General features: G+C 43.2%; 1 protein-coding gene across 1 annotated transcript in view; it reads left to right on the forward strand.

The window, feature by feature from the left end:
• LOC120540105 (von Willebrand factor A domain-containing protein 7-like) overlaps positions 1 to 19,953 on the forward strand; it is a 96,764-nt gene that overhangs the window by 68,363 nt on the left and 8,448 nt on the right. Inside the window, exons 13-15 of the mRNA XM_039770595.1 lie at positions 11,269 to 11,441; positions 11,888 to 12,002; positions 18,663 to 18,867. Coding sequence (XP_039626529.1) covers positions 11,269 to 11,441; positions 11,888 to 12,002; positions 18,663 to 18,867 — 493 coding nt within the window. The remainder of the gene's footprint in view (positions 1 to 11,268; positions 11,442 to 11,887; positions 12,003 to 18,662; positions 18,868 to 19,953) is intronic.

Raw genomic sequence — 19,953 nt, forward strand, 5'->3', positions numbered from 1 at the left:
ACTCAAAAAGTGACGGATGATGCGATAAGACACTAATGGATTGCACCTCTTTAGAAGTTGTCCTTGGCTTTTTGTCTACCATTGGTGGTAGCCTTCTGCCCATTCTGGGGTTGATTTTCCTCTTGTGCCCGCATCCAGGGTTTACAATCCCATGGACCTTAAATATCTTGATAATATTTACAGCTGTTGTCACAGGAACATCAAGCTGCTTGGAGATGGTCTTCTAGCCTTTGTCTTACACATGCTTGGACCCAATCGAACATCTCTTTTTTGTCTCTGGAGAAACCTGAAGATAGAGTTCCACTAGAAATATTGTCACACACTCTCGCGCTTAGCAGGCAGCCAAAGGGTCCAAATGATCGCGAAAGACCAAGAAACAGGGGATTGGAACAGAGTGCTAACGCCATTCCTCTCACCTCCATCCCATGAAACAGGCCCACTTCCGGCTCCCCATGACGACTTCACGCCTGGTTCTGTTTCCCCGAAGACACCACTTCTGGCCCAGTACTGATGATGTCACTTTTGTCACCTCCTACTGGCGTCACTTCCTACCAGATCATTTCCATTTCCTTTCCGTGTCTCATTTTTTGCCATCATTCCATAAAAGACCCATAAAGAGATTGTTGTCAGATGTCTGTTTATCCAGCTTTGACCGTTGACTCAGTCGTGAACGACTACTCAGTCCACTGACATTATACAGGGAATTATCCCAACTCTTTATTTTTTGTGTTTCTCTGTTTGTTTCTTCACAATTCTTATATATAATTTGATACTATCCGTATGTATGGTGTTCGCGTCAATACCTCGACTCAATACAAGTTAGAACCATGCAATGGGACTCTGCCTCTGTAGGTAGAACATAACGTGGCAAACGCGGACGCAGTATTGCATGATTGGTTAAGAATGTTCGAATGCTTCAGTGACGCCGCTGGACAGCCGAGTATAGTAAGTCGGTGTTGGTTCGAGCAGATAACAGTAAGTTCGGTTGGCTTTTGGAATGTTGGTTTGGTGGGGCGTACTTTCCAGGACTAACATCGTCCACTGACTTAAACCCTTCGACAGCTCCGGAACCGTAAATAATTTAGAACGTATCGCCATGGTACGTCGAAATCTATCTTTGGGCAGTTCGGTTTTGGCATCCGTCCTTCTGACATCTATTGGCAAACTGAGTAATGACAGCTGGGTATTAACAACAGTCATTGTTTAAATTTTAGCTGATCTCAGATCTAAAATGACCACGCCAACATAATTATTACTCTGACTCTGATTAGTTTGTTTTGAAAATTTGTTTGCTGAAAGAAATCAAATGAGGTGCGCCGAAGAGCTGAGTTCACGTCTCGCAGCCCCGTTTAAACAGGAAGCTCTTCATTACATCGGCCGAAAACGTTTATTTTAAGCACAAATCAGTGCCATGATAACAAAATCATTTCAAGGACTTAAAAAAACAAATCATTCTTTGCAGAGAAAGTATGGACTTCACAAACGTAGAATTTGTAGCCTGATTCGATCGGCTCCCAGTCGCTAGTATCCAAATAAAAACATGTCACTAAAGCACGTATGTGGTTAGAAACAACAACTGTATGGTAGGTTTGCTTCAGAATACGTTGGAAAGGTCAGATGATAGGAGTTTTACTCTGTGGGATGAAGGAACAAGAGCAACATTGTATTTACTTAAATAAGGCCTGCCTAACTACATACTGTATTTTATTTCATTTTATTTTAACAGAGTTCGGTCCTGCCACCGTAACCCACGATGTGGCGTATTTCCAAACTCAGATTGGAGCCCTAAAAATTAAAGGGAATTACGATTGTCCAGAGATGTCCATGAATGGCCTAAAGCTGGCTTTGAAAAACAGTGAGCCGCGGTGGGTACCCCTCTCTTTACCTGCTTGTTTATTTTTGAATTATTTTGTATTCCCAGGTGAACGCACTGCACTTGTCTTTATATACTCATTCATTCTCAGAAGTCTTTATTTATTTATTTATGTATGTATGTATGTACAGGGTAGGATTCAAAAGTAATGAGTCTTTGTTCAAAAAGACAAATTTATTGAGCAAATCGGTACAACTAATTAATAGTCTTCAAAATAGGCACCTCCTGCATCAATACACTTTTGTAAGCGGCTTTTCCATGACTCGAAGGCGTCCACGTAGGCCTGTTCCGGGATGGTTGCAAGGGCTGCCTTGACATTTGCTTGGATGTCCTCGATCGAGTCGAAGCGTTTTCCTTTCAGCGCTGATTTTAAGCGCGGAAACAACAAGAAGTCAAAAGGCGACACGTCCGGACTGTAGGGAGGCTGGGGGACCACCGGAACGTTCACCCGGGCCAGGTAGGCGCTCACGATGAAGGCGGTGTGGCTGGGCGCATTATCGTGGTGAAGCTTCCAGCTGTCCTTGGTGTCACTTCGCTTGCACACAACGCTTCTTTTCAGGACTTCCAAGCATTGATGGACAAACTCGTAGTGGATGATCCCCTTCACTCGGAAGAACTTGATCGCGTACCGTTGCTCTAACGAACTTTCCATTCCGCCGTGTAACGCACTACCGTACAGGGGTTCCCGTCAAGGCCGATCCTACCACTCCGAAAGCTCGGAGCGGTAGGAGCTCCGTTATGCTAGAAGCCAACACCCACCGTCACCGTCGCTGGCAAGTGGGCGCGGCGGTAATGCGTCAGAACAAAATGAGGCACATTACTTTTGAATCCTACCCTGTTTGTATGTATGTATGTATGTATGTATGTATGTATGTATCTATCTATCTATCTATCTATCTATCTATCTATCTATCTATCTATCTATCTATCTATCTATCTATCTATCTATCTATCTATCTCTTGTATAGTGCCTTTCACTCACTCTATCTATCTATCTATCTATCTATCTATCTATCTATCTATCTATCTATCTATCTATCTATTTATTTATTTATCTCCTTCATGGTGATGCACTGGTTAGTGCTGCTGCCTGACAGGCCTGCCATTCTGGGTTTGAAGCCCATGCCCAGATGTTTTCTGAGTCGCTTCGGCGTCTTCTCATCCTTTGAGTAGCGGTGATTGATAAAATTAAAAATCAATCTTATTTTTTAAACCTTGCTACGTGTGTCGTAAAAGCGCCACCCGTTTCCTTACGCTTTAGAATTATTTTTCAAGAGTTAAATTGACTCGTAATAGTGGATATGTTAACACGTGCGATTTTGCCGTGTAAGTTTAAAATTAGTTGATATTTCAAACAGGAGAGATGTCTATTAAAATGCATGTAGGCAGCATGGGCTAATTTTTATTGAAAAAAAAACACAAAATTTTAAAAGTTATGCTACAGTGGGATTCACTCGAAAGAGGCCCCAAATATTCTGTCATAATTCCCATTAGGATGAAGTAATCTAAACCAAAAAATCCGCTCTCTACCGTGACGTACGTGTAATCGATTGCATTACGTGCGACGCTGGAAGTGGTTTCAGTTTTCTGCCAGACACATTTCGATGTGGTACTCCACATTCTTGAATGTCTTGGGGAGGAATAGCAGCAATTTCACGTTGGATGTTTTCCTTCAGCTCTTCCACAGTGTTGTTCCGATAGACTTTTCCTTTGAGCAGACCCCAAAAGAAGATGTCTGGTGGTGTCAGATCCGACGACTCTGGTGGCCAAAGCCCCTTTGAAATGATCCTGCTGCTGAAGGAGGACTGCATTTCTGCCATGCTCCTTGCCAATGTGTGACATGTTGCTACATCTTGCTGGAAGTCACCTTCCATGAACTCACAATCATCCAGTTGATTCTGACATTACTTACATGAATTGGTGACCACCATGAAGACGTGCTGCTCAGTACTGTACACCACCATCCTGATGAGGTGACTGAGTGAAGGGGTCTGGCGGTAGGCACCCAGACATTGCAAACGGAGGTTAAATGTCATGACGGCTGTCCGGCGCCAACCTCATCGCTCCAATGTGTAGGAATCCCGGCTTGTTGGAAGCTCCATATACTGAGGAGCACGTTGCACGTTGTTTCGTTCAGATTTCTTCATCCTAGCGAGTTATTCAGGGCCTCTATCGAGTGAATCTCCCAGTACAAAACCTAATGGATCAATCAGGAAACTGTGTAGGCACAGGCCCCCTACGGCCATATCGTGTGTTTCAGTGCAGTCCACAGTACTTGACAATGTTATCCACGTGACGGTCTTCCTACTTACAGGTCACATATCTTTCTCTTCACGGACGCCGCTGCAAAAGATGTCCACCTACTGGATGAAGTGATGATCCAGGCCAGTTCTGTTCAAACCCAAATTTATCCCATGTTGACTGGATATTGTAGCGAGAAAGGAGGTGGTAAGCCTTTTGCTTTCATATATTACACACTTTGTATTCCTTTGACACTTTTAAAGTAGAACGGTTATCTTTTAAGAGCAAAATATCTCACTTATGTAGAAGTGTATTTGGAGATTTTCAGTTTTCCCTACGGTGATATTTTATATTACAGTTGTCATAAATATGAGACAGAGTCATATAAAGGTTTGGGGCAGCCACCCGTATAATCTGGTATCCTGGCTGCAAAAGTAATGATTAGCAAAATACAGCGAATGATGTGCACAGAACCGACTGAGGGAATAGGGAAAAGGTGCAGGTTTTCAAAGGGGAAGACAGGAAGTGAGATCATATGGATCGGGCTCATGGTCTTCAGCCATTGGTTCAAGTCCGGATGTGACATCACGGGGGCCGGGGCCGGCAAGGTCTTCTTCCATAGGCTCGGTCCCGGAAGTGACGTCAAAAGAGCCAGATGGGATCTCCCGTGAATGGTCTACAGGAAAGGGAGAAAAAGAGTCAGTGCACTGTGCCACATCCCGGCATGCCTCCGAACCGCCTTCACTCAAGCCCTTTAGCTGCCTCCCATGCGCACGTGTGGGACACAGTATAAAATCAAACTGACTCTACTTGCCATGTCTGCTCGCTCTCTCCCAGTGCCAGGTGATTTATTGTCGGAATGGCCCTTGGGGACACCGTTCCTTAATACATGAATCCCCTTTCGGCCGACGCACACGTTCTTTTCCTGTTGATTACAGGTAACATGTCACAGCCCTGACACTACACTAGTCTTGGGTGTCTTCTTACGCTGTCCAACATTTACAGATTTACATCTTAAATTGCAATGCTCTTGTATGCAGGACTAAAGTCCACTGTGTTGTGATTTGTCCCTTTATGCACTTTGAGCTACATTGTTTGCGTGAAAATGTGCTATATAAATAAATGTCGCTGTTGTTGTTGTTGTTGTTTTTTCTTTCTTGATATTCCCCTTCGCGGTTTTCACTTATATAGATTTCTGTACTGGGACTTTCTTGCATCAGAAATTGTGTTGTTCTACTTATGAATATTTACTTTGAAACATCTTCAATGCCATGTTGTTTATAACGGGAGTCGCCATTTTTGTCACCGGTTGCTAGGTAGCATTGGCTGTTGTTAGGGGTGAGGTCACAAAAGGTCGCAACCCTCACATTAATGGTCAGCTATCAGAGCACTTCCTCATTCAAGTATGAGGATATAAAACTACATCTCGCCTGCTAACGTTTTCCTCTGTAATTCCTTCTTATGGACGATGTCGAGGTTATGATGAATCTTGACGATTTAGACCTCCATGATTTTCTCATCTCAATTGTTCTGCTGTTCAAATGTCTGAGGACTTTCTGAGGTCATGTATGTGCATTCATACATTCACGTACAGGGAGATAAGCTATTGGTCGAGTGAGTTATGGCTATTTATGACTATTTTTACTTTCTCGTATACAAAGTACAGGGAAAGTATTGTAATCATCCGAAGATTTCAATGTCAAGGTTATGATGAATCTTGACGATTTAGACCTCCATGATTTTCTCATCTCAATTGTTCTGATGTTCAAATGTCTGAGGACTTTCTGAGGTCACTGTATGTGCTATCATACATTCACATATGCGGGGAACAGTGATAAGCTATTGGCTGAGTGAGTTATAGCTATTTATAACTATGTTATAAGTATTGCAATCATCCGAAGATTCGATGTCGAGATTTTGATGAATCTCAACGTTTTAGACCTCCCTGACTTTCTCGACTCGATTGTGCTAATGTCAGAAGACTCTCTGAGGTCACTGTATATGTATTCATACATTCACGTACGTGGAGAACAGTGATAAGCTATTGGTCGAGTGAGTTATGGCTATTTACAAAGTATACAAAGTACAGGGAAAGTATTGTAATCATCCAAAGATTTCGATGTTGAGGTTATGATGAATCTTGATGATTTAGACCTTCATGATTTTCTCATCTCAATTGTTCTGATGTTCAAATGTCTGAGGACTTTCTGAGGTCACTGTATGTGCTATCATACATTCACATATGCGGGGAACAGTGATAAGCTATTGATCGAGTGAGTTATAGCTATTTATAACTATTTTATAAGTATTGTAATCGTTTGAAGATTCCTTGTCGAGATTTTGATGAATCTCAACATTTTAGACCTCCCTGACTTTCTCATTTACTTCTACTATATACTACTATACGCTGCTTGTACTACACCAGATGTCTTCAGCACGCCTACACCTTCAGTCCCACAAACTTACCAATCTCTTTGTTTTTTAGGAGTTGAAGACAACGAGTACCAGAAGCTGGCCGAGGTGACGGGTCAACACTACACCCTTGTCGAAAAGGACAAGCTCGATACAGTCCTGGGAATGACAGAAATGGCCCTGAATTCGGCTCCTGCTGTGCTTAAGCAGGTCACTGAGAGAACCAAGAAGCTCCTCTTCTACGTCGATGAAACCCTGGATGAGCTCAGCGTCTCCGTGAAGAAGAAGAACAACGTGCCCTTTTACTTCTCTCTGCTTACACCGTGGGGTGAGTCGGGCATTACGGTGGCTTCTACTGTATGACCAGCTTGTCGTTCTTTAGTATGGAGTTGAGAGCTTTGCTTTACACTTTTCAGTATGGCAAACAAACAGAAATTAGTGACACAGATTTCAGCGAGTGGCACGGAGGTGCAGTGGTGGGCGCTGAGTGCTAATCCCTTCCCCATTACCCTGTTAGTAGAATAAATGGGTTCAGAAAAAGGAAGAATGAGTTTGAAGATGATGTCCATTTTGGCCTTTTCACCTTTTTACTGTTAGGATTGACATTCTTAATCCATTTTTCTTGAGGTCTCCTTAAGATTTAAAATAAAGTTACACATTTTCTGGGGTTATTTGATCCCATTAAATGAAGCGAATCAGAGAATTTTATTTTATATCAGGTTGATTGACTGAGTGCAGGAAGAATTAATTCATACAAATACTTTGAATTTTTTTTAAGATACTACAAGAAAGAAGCGAGACGTTTCTCTGGATGGAAAAGGTAAAGAACAATAAATAACAATAAACATGTATAGTGATAACATATCAGATACTGGGGCAGTACAGTGGTTAGTGCTGCCATCTCAAAGCTTCAAGATCCTGTGGTTAAATTCCTTGTGTGGATTTTCTGTTTCCCTAAGCAGGCTCAGTGATGAATGAATTGGGCAGAGCAGCAGCAAATAGCGTAGTCGGCAGGACTGAACTACAGACTGCAAACTGACTTGACTACAGCAGAACTCTAGTAATGAATAAGCAGTATCACCTCTCCATTGTGGCCGCCCATTGCACTGGCATGCTGGAGGGTTCAGCTACTGTAAAATCAGACACAAAGCAGTCTAAAAGGATAATATACAGGTAGTTAATGAGCAGGAACATAAATGATTTAAACTGAAAACATTTACTGAACCTTAGTGCATAATGTACACTCAGTTACAACCACTAGACATAAACGTACCTTACAAGGGAAATGAACTGATAAATACTGAACTAGATAGGCTGGTCAGAAGATGGATGGATGGATAAACGGACATGTCCTGCTAAGCCCAAGTTTTAAAGCTGTGGCACAGCGAGCTTTTCAAAAATGCAGACATATTTCACAGCCCCAAAACTATTTCCACATTTTGTTGCCTCAGATTCTCAACTCACAGTTTATTAAGGCGACATCATTTTCTCAATTTATCAGAAACTTGAAAGATGTGACATACGAGGTTTATCCATAGTTGGTGACAAATGTGGATACACTGAATCTTGAAGTTGTGTTCATTAATGGTGACATTTCTTGATACCCCTAACTAAAGTGCAGTTTCTTTATATCCTTCTCTACAGTTACTTCATTAGTTAACACCACCAACTTCCAGGTGGTAAAAGTCCCAGTGACAAAACCAGGACAGTGGGCAGTTGAGATGAGCAGCTTGGACACGTACACATTCGAGATCACGGGCAAAAGCCTGTTGGATTTTTCTTACAAAATAATGGAAAAGAAAAATGGATATGTGCTTCCCATTAATGGACGACCTGCAAAAGGTAAGAAATGATAAAGACGTCTTTACTCCGGTCATTCATCTTTCATTATTTCTCAATCCACACAAAAGCCTGGAAACTGGACAAGGCTGCCATCTAGGAATTCTCTCTGAAGACAGAGACGGCAACATAAATTAAAGTAATTTACGTGAAGTCACAAGTAAAGTAAGCTGATGAATGCAGCAGCAGGTCTAATTAATTTCAAATTATTTAATGCTATTCTTATAATCTGGACATTTGCTTACAAACTTTGACAAACAATGTTCATGGAACGCAGATGTGTTGTGGATTCTTCTTCTTCTTCTTTTGGCTGCTCCCGTTAGGGGATGCCACAGCAGATCATCAGTTTCCATATCTTCCTCTCCTCTGCTTCTTGTTCTGTCACATCATCACCTGCAGGTCCTCTCTCACCATATCCATAAACTTCCTTTTAGGCCTTCCTCTTCTCCCCTTACCTGGCAGCTCTATCCTTAGCACCCTTCTCTCATTATACTCAGCACATGTCCAAATCAACGCCATCTCGCCTCTCTGACTTTGTCTCCCAACTGTCCAACCTGAGCTGACACTCTGATGTCCTCATTTCTAATCCTGTCCATCCTCGTCACACACAATGCAAATCTTAGCATCTTTAATTCTGCCACCTCCAGCTCTGTCTCCTTTGTCACCGTCTCCAACCCATATAACAAGGCTGGTCTCACTACCACCCTGTAGACCTTCCCTTTCACTCTTGCTGATACCCATCTGTCACAAATCACTCCTGTCACTCTTCTCCACCCACTTCACCCTGCCTGCACTCTCTTCTTCACTTCTCTTCCACACTCCCCATTACTCTGTACTGTTGATCTCAAGTATTTAAACTCATCCACCTTCACCATCTCTACTCCCCTCATCCTCACCATTCCACTGACCTCCCTCTCATTCACACACATGTATTCTGTCCTCTCCTCTCAAATTTCCACCTCTCCAGGGTCTCCTCAACCTGCTCCCTACTATCGCTACAGATCACAATGTCCTCAGCAAACATCACATCTCGTCTGTCCACCTGTCCATCACCATTACAAATAAGAAATGGCTCAGAGACGATCCCTGATGTAATCCCACCTCCGTCACTCCTACTGCTGTCATGCCACCTCGGTCTTACTTGATTAAAGAAAATCAAGACTCAAACAGGTTACTGAATGCAATGCACGTTTTTAATTACTCAATCCAACAACTCAACAAAAACACCCATCACTCCCACAGTCCCCGTATGTCCTGTCCGAAAGCATCATGGGAACTGTAGTGCTTAGCATCTAATTATGTACATTTTATTTATTTATATATAATATACACATCTCACCACAACGGCAGACCTCACCACGGTCACACTCCCCTCGTTCATATCCTGTGCCACTCTTACGTACTTCTCTGCCACTCCCGACTTCCTCATACAATACCACAGCTCCTCTCAGTCACCCTGTCATTTTCTTTCTTCAGGTCCACAAAGACGCAATGCAACTCCTTCTGTCTTTCTATCTACTTCTCCATCAACACCCTCAGAGCAAACATCACCTCTGTGATGCTCTTTCTTGGCATGAAACCATCCTGCTGCTCACTAATCATCACCTCATTTTTTAACCTGGTTAGATTACATCCGCTTCTTATAGGTGATTAGATTTGCTGGCTCACAAAATAACTCAACAACAGGTTTCACTTCACAAGCTGCACCAAAAGGCTCCAGGTAATTTCTAGTAAGAACATTAGCCTAGTATGGAAAGCAAAAAAAAAAACAGTTGCAACCAAAGAAAATGAAGGATTTAAGACATCAGTCATCACAAAAGGTATAAAAGGAGAGAGGAAACTGTAACACCTCCGGCCCACGAAAACCAACACAATGTTCCTGTTGCATCAGTAAATGTTTGCAGAGGTCATTATTGTCACAGTGAAATTCTTACATTTATGTGCCTATTAATATGCAACATGCCATCACTCTCCGGTGCCATCATTAGGGAGCAGAACTCCCAGACCTCGAAATCATCGTCCTTACCTGAAAAATCTCTGACGGTATTGTTTATAGCAGCCCCCTCTTCAGTTGAGCTTAATAAAACGGGTGCTGCCTGATCCCGTGACTGGTGTTTGAATCCCATCGCCGATACGTCTGAGGGTGGGTGTGTAGCACCTAACAGAGCGGCGGGGTCTTATCTGTGACAGTCTAGTGGTGCCCCCTTCAGGGCTGGTTGTTACTTTGCATTCTGTACTGTCGGACTGAGAAGTGGATTAACACTCTGACTACTAAATACGAGTTAACTTGTAGTAGGCCATCAATCGACGAATGCCACCTACCGGATATCTCGTAAATCGCCTTTGGGGCTGTCGCACCAAACACAAGCCTATTTGTGGGTAACGGATGTAAGTAGAGGATAGTGGGTGTCTGAAATAAGAATGAAAGAACCAGGGTGGCGTCACAGAGCAGGATCTTTCACCTTCAGCTAATATTTTCTTATTAGCCATATTTTGAATAACATTTATTTTTCATTAAAATGATTTAAAAGTTTGGGACCACAACCATCTGACTATTTCTGAACGACTGGCATCTCACCACAACACACTGCGACATTCGATTACAAAGAATTGTGGGAGGTGGAACTTGTCAGACCCAGCTGAATTATCATGAAGTGGGTGTGCACTCAAAATTTATTGTTCTTATTCTCCAACTACAAGGAAACTCACACAGGCTTTTTGTTAACTGAAATACATTTTACTGCAAGTTTTGCTCAAAATAAAATGCATTTAATTCATATATTAAAAAATACTCTGGTTTTACATTGGCGTCAGGAACAGTCAACGTATCAGCAGTTCTTCAGATGTTATTTATTTTAAACTCTGATTTTCATGAACTTCTTGTACTGTGTTCTTACTTTCAGGTGCTGAGTACATCCTCTCAGTGGCCGTGCAAGGAGACAGCGATAAGTTGACCTTAACGCAAGTCATAGTACTGGATGAAGCAGGAAAGAAACACGCAACGTATGACGTCAATAAGAGTACAGACAGCCGCGGAGAACTCCGAGTTTCAGTGCCTGTGAAGTTTGATCTACCGGTGAGTGCCAATCGTAGGGCAGGCCTTGGCTTTGCCTTTATGTACGTTTTAAATGACACGAGTAGTCCTATCGCTCGGTACTCTTAAATTTGGGGTAACACTTCATAGAAAAAGAATAAGCGCGACTCAATCAGTCAGTCGTTAGCCAGCGTTCTGTTCCGTTGTAACATGGACGTATGAAAGTTGGCTACTTCTGCACTCCATGTATCATTAATGAAGTGGGAATCAACCAGTAAATTATCGCATTCCTGTGCTCAGATTTCTGTCTGGTCTCTGTCTGTGTGGCGTTCTCGCCGTGACTTGTTGGGTTCTTTTCTCCAGACGCTCCAGTTGTCCTCCTCTGCTGCCATCATTTACCCGGGGCTCTCGTAACGGACACGGCCTCCCTATGACTCATATTTTAGAAATGATGACTAAATTGTGCATCTTATGTCTTTCATTCTTAGAGTTTCTCACTGGGAATTGCTGGCAGAACAGAAAAAGGAAATGTTTTTCTGAGAAGTAAACCGCTCCTCATTCACACCGAGTCCGTGTCCCTGAAATTATCAGAAGGACAGAAGAGTAAGTGTTCATTTCGAAGATCATTTCCCTCTCCCAGTTGAGAGGCATAGAAAGGAATTTATTTTAAAATAACTTATTTGTAATTTGTTTTTAGCTTCACAGAATGAATTAAGTATAGAAATGATAGTACAGGTAGCAGTCGTCAACTTACGACCATGTGCAGTTCTGATGGAGCGGTCGTTAGGTCATCTGGACATAAACTGACCAGTACAGTGGACCCAAAATAATTTCCCCCATAGGATTCTATGTAAATACAATTAATCCATACGAACTGTATGTAAATATATATATATATTTTAAAGGTTTTTAAGCACAAAAATAGTTCATATTACCATAGAATGTACAGCGGAATAGTAAACTAAATGTGAAAACATTGAATAACACTGAGAAAACCTTGAACAGAGAAAACTAACATCGCAAGAGTTCACGCTACACCCTTGTGAACCGCTCGCTGTAAACACTTTTTTTTTAATGAGTTTTAAGCACAGGGAAAAAAATGAAAATTTGAAAAATCCTTAATTTATACAAAAACTAACCATAAACAACCAAGAAAACTAACATCGCATGAGTCGAGTTCTGGCATGAAAGAAGTGAGGAGAAAGAACTAGCCACTCATCGAAGGATGGTTTTGCAGCAAATCGCCATGAATCTTCTTGGCTTTCTCGCATAACATCGCCTCGCTTACGTTATCCCCTGCAAGGTTCTTCTCGCTCAGCACACTAGCAACAGTTTTTCCACCTCTTCCAGTACTTGAGGCCTCTGCTTTGTTAACACTGTAACTCCTTTTTACAACATCAGCTGCTTTAATGGCCTCTTTCTCCTTTAGAATAGTCAAAATCGTAGATCATGTCCCTCGGGGAGTCCTGTGGGGGGTGCTCTGGGAGTATGGGGTACCGGACCCCCTGATAAGGGCTGTTCGGTCCTTGTACAACTGGTGTCAGAGCTTGGTCTGCATTGCTGGCAGTGAGTCGAACCCGTTTCCAGTGAGAGTTGGACTCCACCAGGGCTACTCTTTGTCACCGATTCTGTTGATAACTTTTATGGACAGAATTTCTAGGCGCAGCCAGGGTGTTGAAGGGGTCCGGTTTGGTGGACTCAGGATTGGGTCACTGCTTTTTGCAGATGATGTTGTCCTGTTTGCTTCATCAGGCCGTGATCTTCAGCTCTCCCTTAATTGGTTTGCAGCTGAGTGTGAAGCGGCAGGCATGGGAATCAGCACCTCCAAATCCGAGAGCATGGTCCTCAGCCGGAAAAGGGTGGAGTGCCCTCTCAGGGTTGGGGGAGAGATCCTGCCCCAAGTGGAGGAGTTCAAGTATCTCGGGGTCTTGTTCACGAGTGAGGGAAGAATGGACTGTGAGATCGACAGGCGGATCGGTGCGGCATCCGCAGTGATGCGGGCTCTGCATCGGTCTGTCGTGGTGAAAAAGGAGCTGAGCCGTAAGACAAAGCTCTCAATTTACCAGTCGATCTACGCTCCTACCCTCACCTATGGTCATGAGCTATGGGTCCACCCTGGCCATTGGACCTTACTCTTATTCTATGTTAATTAATGTTGACTTATTTTATTTTCTTATTGTGTCTTTTATTTTTCTATTCTTTATTATGTAAAGCACTTTGAGCTACTGTTTGTATGAAAATGTGCTATAGAAATAAATGTTGTTGTTGTTGTTGGGTAGTGACCGAAAGAGCAAGATCGCGAATACAAGCGGCTGAAATGAGTTTCTTCCGCAGGGTGTCTGGGCTTTCCCATAAAGATAGGGTGAGAAGCTCAGTCATCTTTGAGGAGCTCAGAGTAGAGCCGCTGCTCCTCCGCACTGAGAGGAGTCAGATAAGGTGGCTCGGGCATCTGATCAGGATGCCTCCTGGACGCCTCCCTGACGAGGTGTTCCGAGCACGTCCAACTGGGAGGAGGTCCCAAGGAAGACCCAGGACACGTTGGAAGGACTATGTCTCTCGGCTGGCCTGGGAACGCCTTGGGATTCCACGGAAGAGCTAGAAGAAGTGGCCGGGGAGAGGGAAGTCTGGGCATCTCTGCTCAAGCTGGTGCCCCCGCGACCCGACCTCGGATAAGCAGAAGAGGATGGATGGATGAAATCGTAGATTCATTGTTACTCGGCTGCAAGATCAGTAACACGAACGCCACGCTCATACTTTTCAATAATTTCTTTCTTTAATTCGATTTCAATTTTCTTCAAACCTTTCTTCTCACCAACACTACCACTCTCCACTTGCTTAGAGGCCATGGCTAATTGCAAAATTAATGCAAAAGCACACGAAATAGAGCACAAAGAGTTCACAGCGAATGCATGCACGTCTGACCAAGAACGATGTACAGGGAGAGACTAAACACGTGCGGATATCATTGCCGCGTACGAACCGGAAGAGAAACTGTCTTGTTCGTCACCCGAGTGTGTGGTCGTGAACAGATGCAAAAGTATGGCGGACTTTTTAGTCTGAGACGTTCATGACCCGAGGTTCCACTGTACAGTATATGTATTCAAACGTGAGCGTATGTATAGTACAATGTAGTAAGTCCCTTAAGTTATATTGTTTGTTTTATATCCTTGTTATAATCATTCTTAGCACATTGCATAGAGTTTCTATAATTGATTTTTTGTAAATAATTTTTTGATTATTTTATTTTGTCACTACTGTTGCTAGCATGACTGCCAAACCATTAACAGCTTCACGAATCCTTTCTGTGTCATGTTGTGTTCCGTCATCAGCCTGCGCCTCTCACGGTGTTCACTGTGTTCAAACTGTGAGAGTAGGAGTTATACCAGCAGAGTCGAGCGCTCGTATGTTTTCTGTTTTAATATTTCAGCTCGTCAATATTACACATTAACAAATAAAGGAGTTCAGTGGGGTTTCATTACCCCTTCATGGTGGTTCACACAAAACGGCACATCATGAATCGCAATGCAGAAGATTCAGAGGTTAACGGGATTCAAAGCCAGAGAGCAGCAGTACACCATGCGCATGGTTACAACGGGATAACTTAAAGTCGTGTGCGATCGCATTCGCTTTCCTTCCTCCCTCATACTGCTTGATCATCACTTTTGTGTCGAGATCAATTGCCTTTTTATCCTGTAATTGTAAGACAAATTTAACTTAACGTAGTCGAAATCACTGAAGGCAAAAACCTGAGATGAGTGAGTCACGGCCAACAGAGCTGACGTGGTGATACCCATGAGATGCAGAAGCATTCATACAGTAAGTCGATTGTTCGTAAGACACACAGGTCGCAAGTCGACGATGAGCTTATATTTACAAAGTGCTAACAACTACAGTGGAACCTCGGTTCACGAACGTCCCGGTTCACGTACAACTCGGTTCACGACCAAAAAGCTCGCCAAACTTTTGCCTCGGTTCACAACCACACTCTCGGTATACGAACAAGCCAGATTCCCTTGCCTGTCTGAGCTGAGCTGAGAGAGAGAGCGAGCGAGAGCGAGAGAGCAAGAGAGAGCGGGCACGTGCCTGCTGGGGAGAGGGAGGAGGAGGAGGAGGAGGAAGAGGAGGAGGAGGAGGAGGAGGAGGAGATTGCTGCATGTGTTTGCTGAACAAGCCAGTTTCTCTTGCCTGTCTGAGCTGAGCTGAGAGAGAGCGAACCATCCCCCCCACCACAGGCAGCCTGAGAGAAAAAGAGAGCGGCCATGCTTTTTCATTTAAGCAAAGCCGCTCCTTGTTCATTGTTTTCAATAAGACGTGCACTCTCTTTGTGCTCTACAGTATTTCGTGTGCTTTTGCAGTTAACTATGGCTTCTAAGCAAGTGGAGAGTGGTCAGGAGAAAGTTTTGAAGAAAATTGAAATCGAAGTAAAGAAAGAAATTACAAGAGGTGGAAAAAATGTTTACCAGTTTACTCATTTACCAATCGGAGAACCCTCGTGCTTTCAAGCAGCATAATGTAGACAAAGCCAGACTGCCAGTAATGTGGAGGGTCACAAGAACTTTCTTTTTGGAATGGCTGCATGAGGCTTTCACTCCCACCAGCTAAACCGCTAAAAGCACCAGAAACCCAAGAAATCACCTGAAGGAAAACACTTCATGCCAGAACTCGTCTCATGCAAGGTTAGTTTTCTTGGTGGTTTTTGTATTACGGATTTTTCAAAAGTTCAATTTTTTAGTTCATAATGCGATTTGTTGCAATGTCATTTTTCTCTTTTTTCAAATTTTCGCTTTTTTCCTTGTGCTTAAAACTCATTAAAAAAATTGCTTACACAGAGGACTTCATCGTGTGATTGGTTGCTTGTGAGTTGGTTTTTAAATGCAGTTCGGATTTGTGCGATGTTTTTTTTCTGCTGTGCTTAACTCATTTAAAAAAAAATGCTGCGCGAGCACGGGCAGCTGACAGGGAAGGGATGGCAGGGGGATAGGGGTGGGTGGTGTGTGTGTGTGTGTGTGTGTGTGTGTGCGCGTGCTACAGAGAGAGAGAGAGTGCGCGTGAGCCAGGCTGCTACTGTAGCGGAGGTAGGGAGGGAGGGGCTTTGGTGGTGTGTGTGCTACAGAGAGAGAGAGAGAGAGCGCGAGCGAGCGAGCCAGCTCGTGTATCTGATCAGGGAGCCTGGGTGTTTTGTGTCAGTGTTATTCAATGTTTTTACATTAGTTTACTATTACACTGTGCATTCTATGGTGTAATTAACTATATTTGTGCTTAATCTTTACTTATTTTTACATATTTACATACAGTTTGTACGGTCTGGAACGGATTAATTGTATTTACATACAATCCTATGGGGGAAACTGCTTCGGTTCACGACCAACTCGGTTTACGACCAAAGTTCTGGAACGAATTATGGTCGTGAACCGAGGTTCCACTGTATTAGGAATGACTAGGCCTTCCACTAGGAGGACCAGCTTACCTTGAGCAGGCCACGTTATGATGTGCCATGTGGAACACAAGGTGTTCATCTTCTCTTATCTTATCGAAAAGCATTCCAGAATGAGATGATGGTGGAAGATTTCAAATCTTTTACAAATACACAGAGGATTCAGACTCCTTCACTCTCTGCACACTTTATGTTAAATGTTGTCCCCATCAATCTGCACTCAGTCACCCATAATGACAAAGTGAAAGCACGTTGTCAGAAGGGTTTAAAAATCTATTCAAAATTAAAAAGTGCAACCTCTCATTCCTAGAGGTTTTCAGACCCTTTGCTGTGGCTCTCCAGATTGTGCTCAGGTGCCTCCTGTTTTGCTTTCATTCTCCTTGAGATGTTTTTAGAACTGTCAGACTGAATTGGCTGAACATTGTCTAGAAAGGCACACGTGGACCTGTGTGTAAAAGGTCCCACATTTCTCAACTGCATGTCAGCACAAAAGCTGGGCCATGAAGTCCAAAGAACTCTCTGTAGACCACTGCAATCAAATTGTGGTGATCAGGACAGGGGGATACAACCATGTCTAAAGCTTTGAGGGTTCCCAGGAGCACAGTGGCCTCAACAATTGTAAAATGGAAGATGTTTGGAGCCACCAGGTCTCTTTCTAGAGTTGGCAATCCAACCAACATGAGAAACTGAGCAAGAAGATCTTTTTGTCAGAAACATGACCAAGAATCCAATAGTCTTTCTAAAAGAACTTCAGATTTTGGAACCATCTCAGCAGCGCTCCATCTATCAGGCGTTCATGGTGGAGTGGCTAGACAGAAGTAAAAGGCAGATGACAGCCTAAAGGACTGATGGTGTGAAGAATGAGAACCTTTAGTCTGATGAGACAAAAATTGAACTCTTTGAACAGAACTCCAAACACTATGGCTGACAAAGACCAGGAACTACTCCACACCTGTATGATAGCATCAATACAATGGACCATGGTGGTGGCAGCATCATTCTATGGGGACAGGGAGACTTTTCAGAATTGAAGGAAGGATGGAGGCAGGCAAATACAGAGAGGTCCTTGAAGAAAAACCTCTCCAGAGTGCACGTCACGTCAAATTGGACTTAAATGATCCAAAGTGTACAGCAAAGACAACACTGGAGTGGCTACAGGTCAAGTGTCCTGAGTAGCCCACCAATACTCAGACCTAAACCACATTGAACATGTGTGGACAGACCTGAAGATGACATTTGAGATGTTCACCATGCAATCTAACAGAGTTTGAGAGGATCTGCCAGGAAAGAATGAAATAAATTGCCCAAATCCAGGAGTGCAAAGCTCTTCGAGTTTTACAAAGAAGACTCAAAGCTGGAATTGCTGCAAAAGGGGGTTTCTATAAAGTACTGAATTAAGGGTCTGAATCCTCATCCATAAATCTGCAAGACAATGAATTGTTCAGGAAGTGATGGGGTCTGAAAAGTCTCCAAATCCACTAAGTATGCTGACTTAGTTCTGAAACGAGAAACACGCATTGTAAGCCTTAAAAGGTAGGAAGTTGAAATTTGTATTTCTTAGAACATAGGCGCTGATCTTGGGCTGCTTAGCCCTTTCAGGTTGAGATACAAAACCTTTTGATCACCTCATATATTTAAAATGACAGATAATTTAAAAAAATAAATCCCACTCTTCAAGAAAGTAATGAGGTGATCTCTTTTATGTCTTCTCAGCTTTAGTCTGAGGAGCCCCTTCACCCTCTTGTATATTACACAGCAGCAAAAAGTCAGACGGCCGGTCTGTTGTTGTAAAATGGCCCACCTCACACTCAATATTGCATTTCCTTTAGGTACCTTGATCGAGGGAACGTCACTGGACGTCGTTGTGGTCGTCACAAATGAAGGACCTGATCAGACCTTCACATTTAATGTCAAGGATGAGCGCTCACTGATGAAGTCTTTTACTCCAAGCAGTGCATTAATCAGAAAAGGACAGAAAGCGACATTGACGGCGACGTTTATTGCCCCCAAAACTGTGGCGAAGCAGACCTCAAGGTATGGCCCAAGGTTATGTAGTCACATCTGATCTCCAGAACTTTCCTATTTGTTACTGCACTTGTTGACATGCCCTGTGAAATGAGAGCTCAGTCTCTGATGAGAGCTAAAGATGGCGGGTGAGCAGATTGTTACTGAAAGAATACGAGATGTTTGTTCTTGGGAAGCAGGGGGTTATGGGGAGAGGGGACTGGGTGTATAGCAGTTGTACAGGGCTGTATACAAACACGTTCACACTTCTCATACACACAACACCTCTGAGGAATCAAACCAAACCAATCCACCCTTCAAAGCCACTACTTGTGTACTTTAACCAACACCTCATGCTCTTGCTGTGTCATATTGCTGTGTCACACTATTATCTACCACCATTTTGATGCAGCTTGCACATATGATAACTCGACTGAACTAGAAAGCCTACACAACCATACAGATTGTATTTTATTTATGACACACAAACAGCGCTACGCTTGCATAAATTATGTCTACTACAAGTCCTGACACACCATTTGTATTTTTGGCATCTTCACAAACGATCCTGGCAGTTGAGGCTGAAATCTTGGTTGACCTACCTGACCGTGGCTTGGTAGCCACAGAACCCCTAACTTTCCACTTTTTTCTCAGTTTGATTACTACTGACAGACATTTTCAGATCTCTCAGATGTCTTTTTATATCCTTTTCCTGATTCATACAATTCAAGAAACTTTCCTCGCTGGTCCTTTGACAGTTCGCTTGCCTTCCCCATGGCTCAGTATCCAGCAAAGTCAGTGCAGCTCTGCATAAGTTTAAACTGACAATTTAAACACAGACACTGATTACAATCAAAGAAGTTACAAGAGTGGTAATTACCCTTAATTTGAACCTGTGTGTGTCAACTTGTGAGCACAGGTCCTCCTGCAGTGTCTCCTGCCGGCTGTACCCAGCAGTGGAATTACAGATCCCATGGTGCCCTGCAGGGAAGCTACCATCCAGCATCTTGGGGGAAGTAGTGTCCCAAAGAGTTTGCCTTCCCCCATTCCTCCACTCTGTGGGCGTCTCGGCCGGGTTGAACTGCCGGCCACCTGTCACACCAAAGAATATTACAA

This window comes from Polypterus senegalus, chromosome 12 (assembly GCF_016835505.1).
Source record: "Polypterus senegalus isolate Bchr_013 chromosome 12, ASM1683550v1, whole genome shotgun sequence".
NCBI lineage: Eukaryota > Metazoa > Chordata > Cladistia > Polypteriformes > Polypteridae > Polypterus > Polypterus senegalus.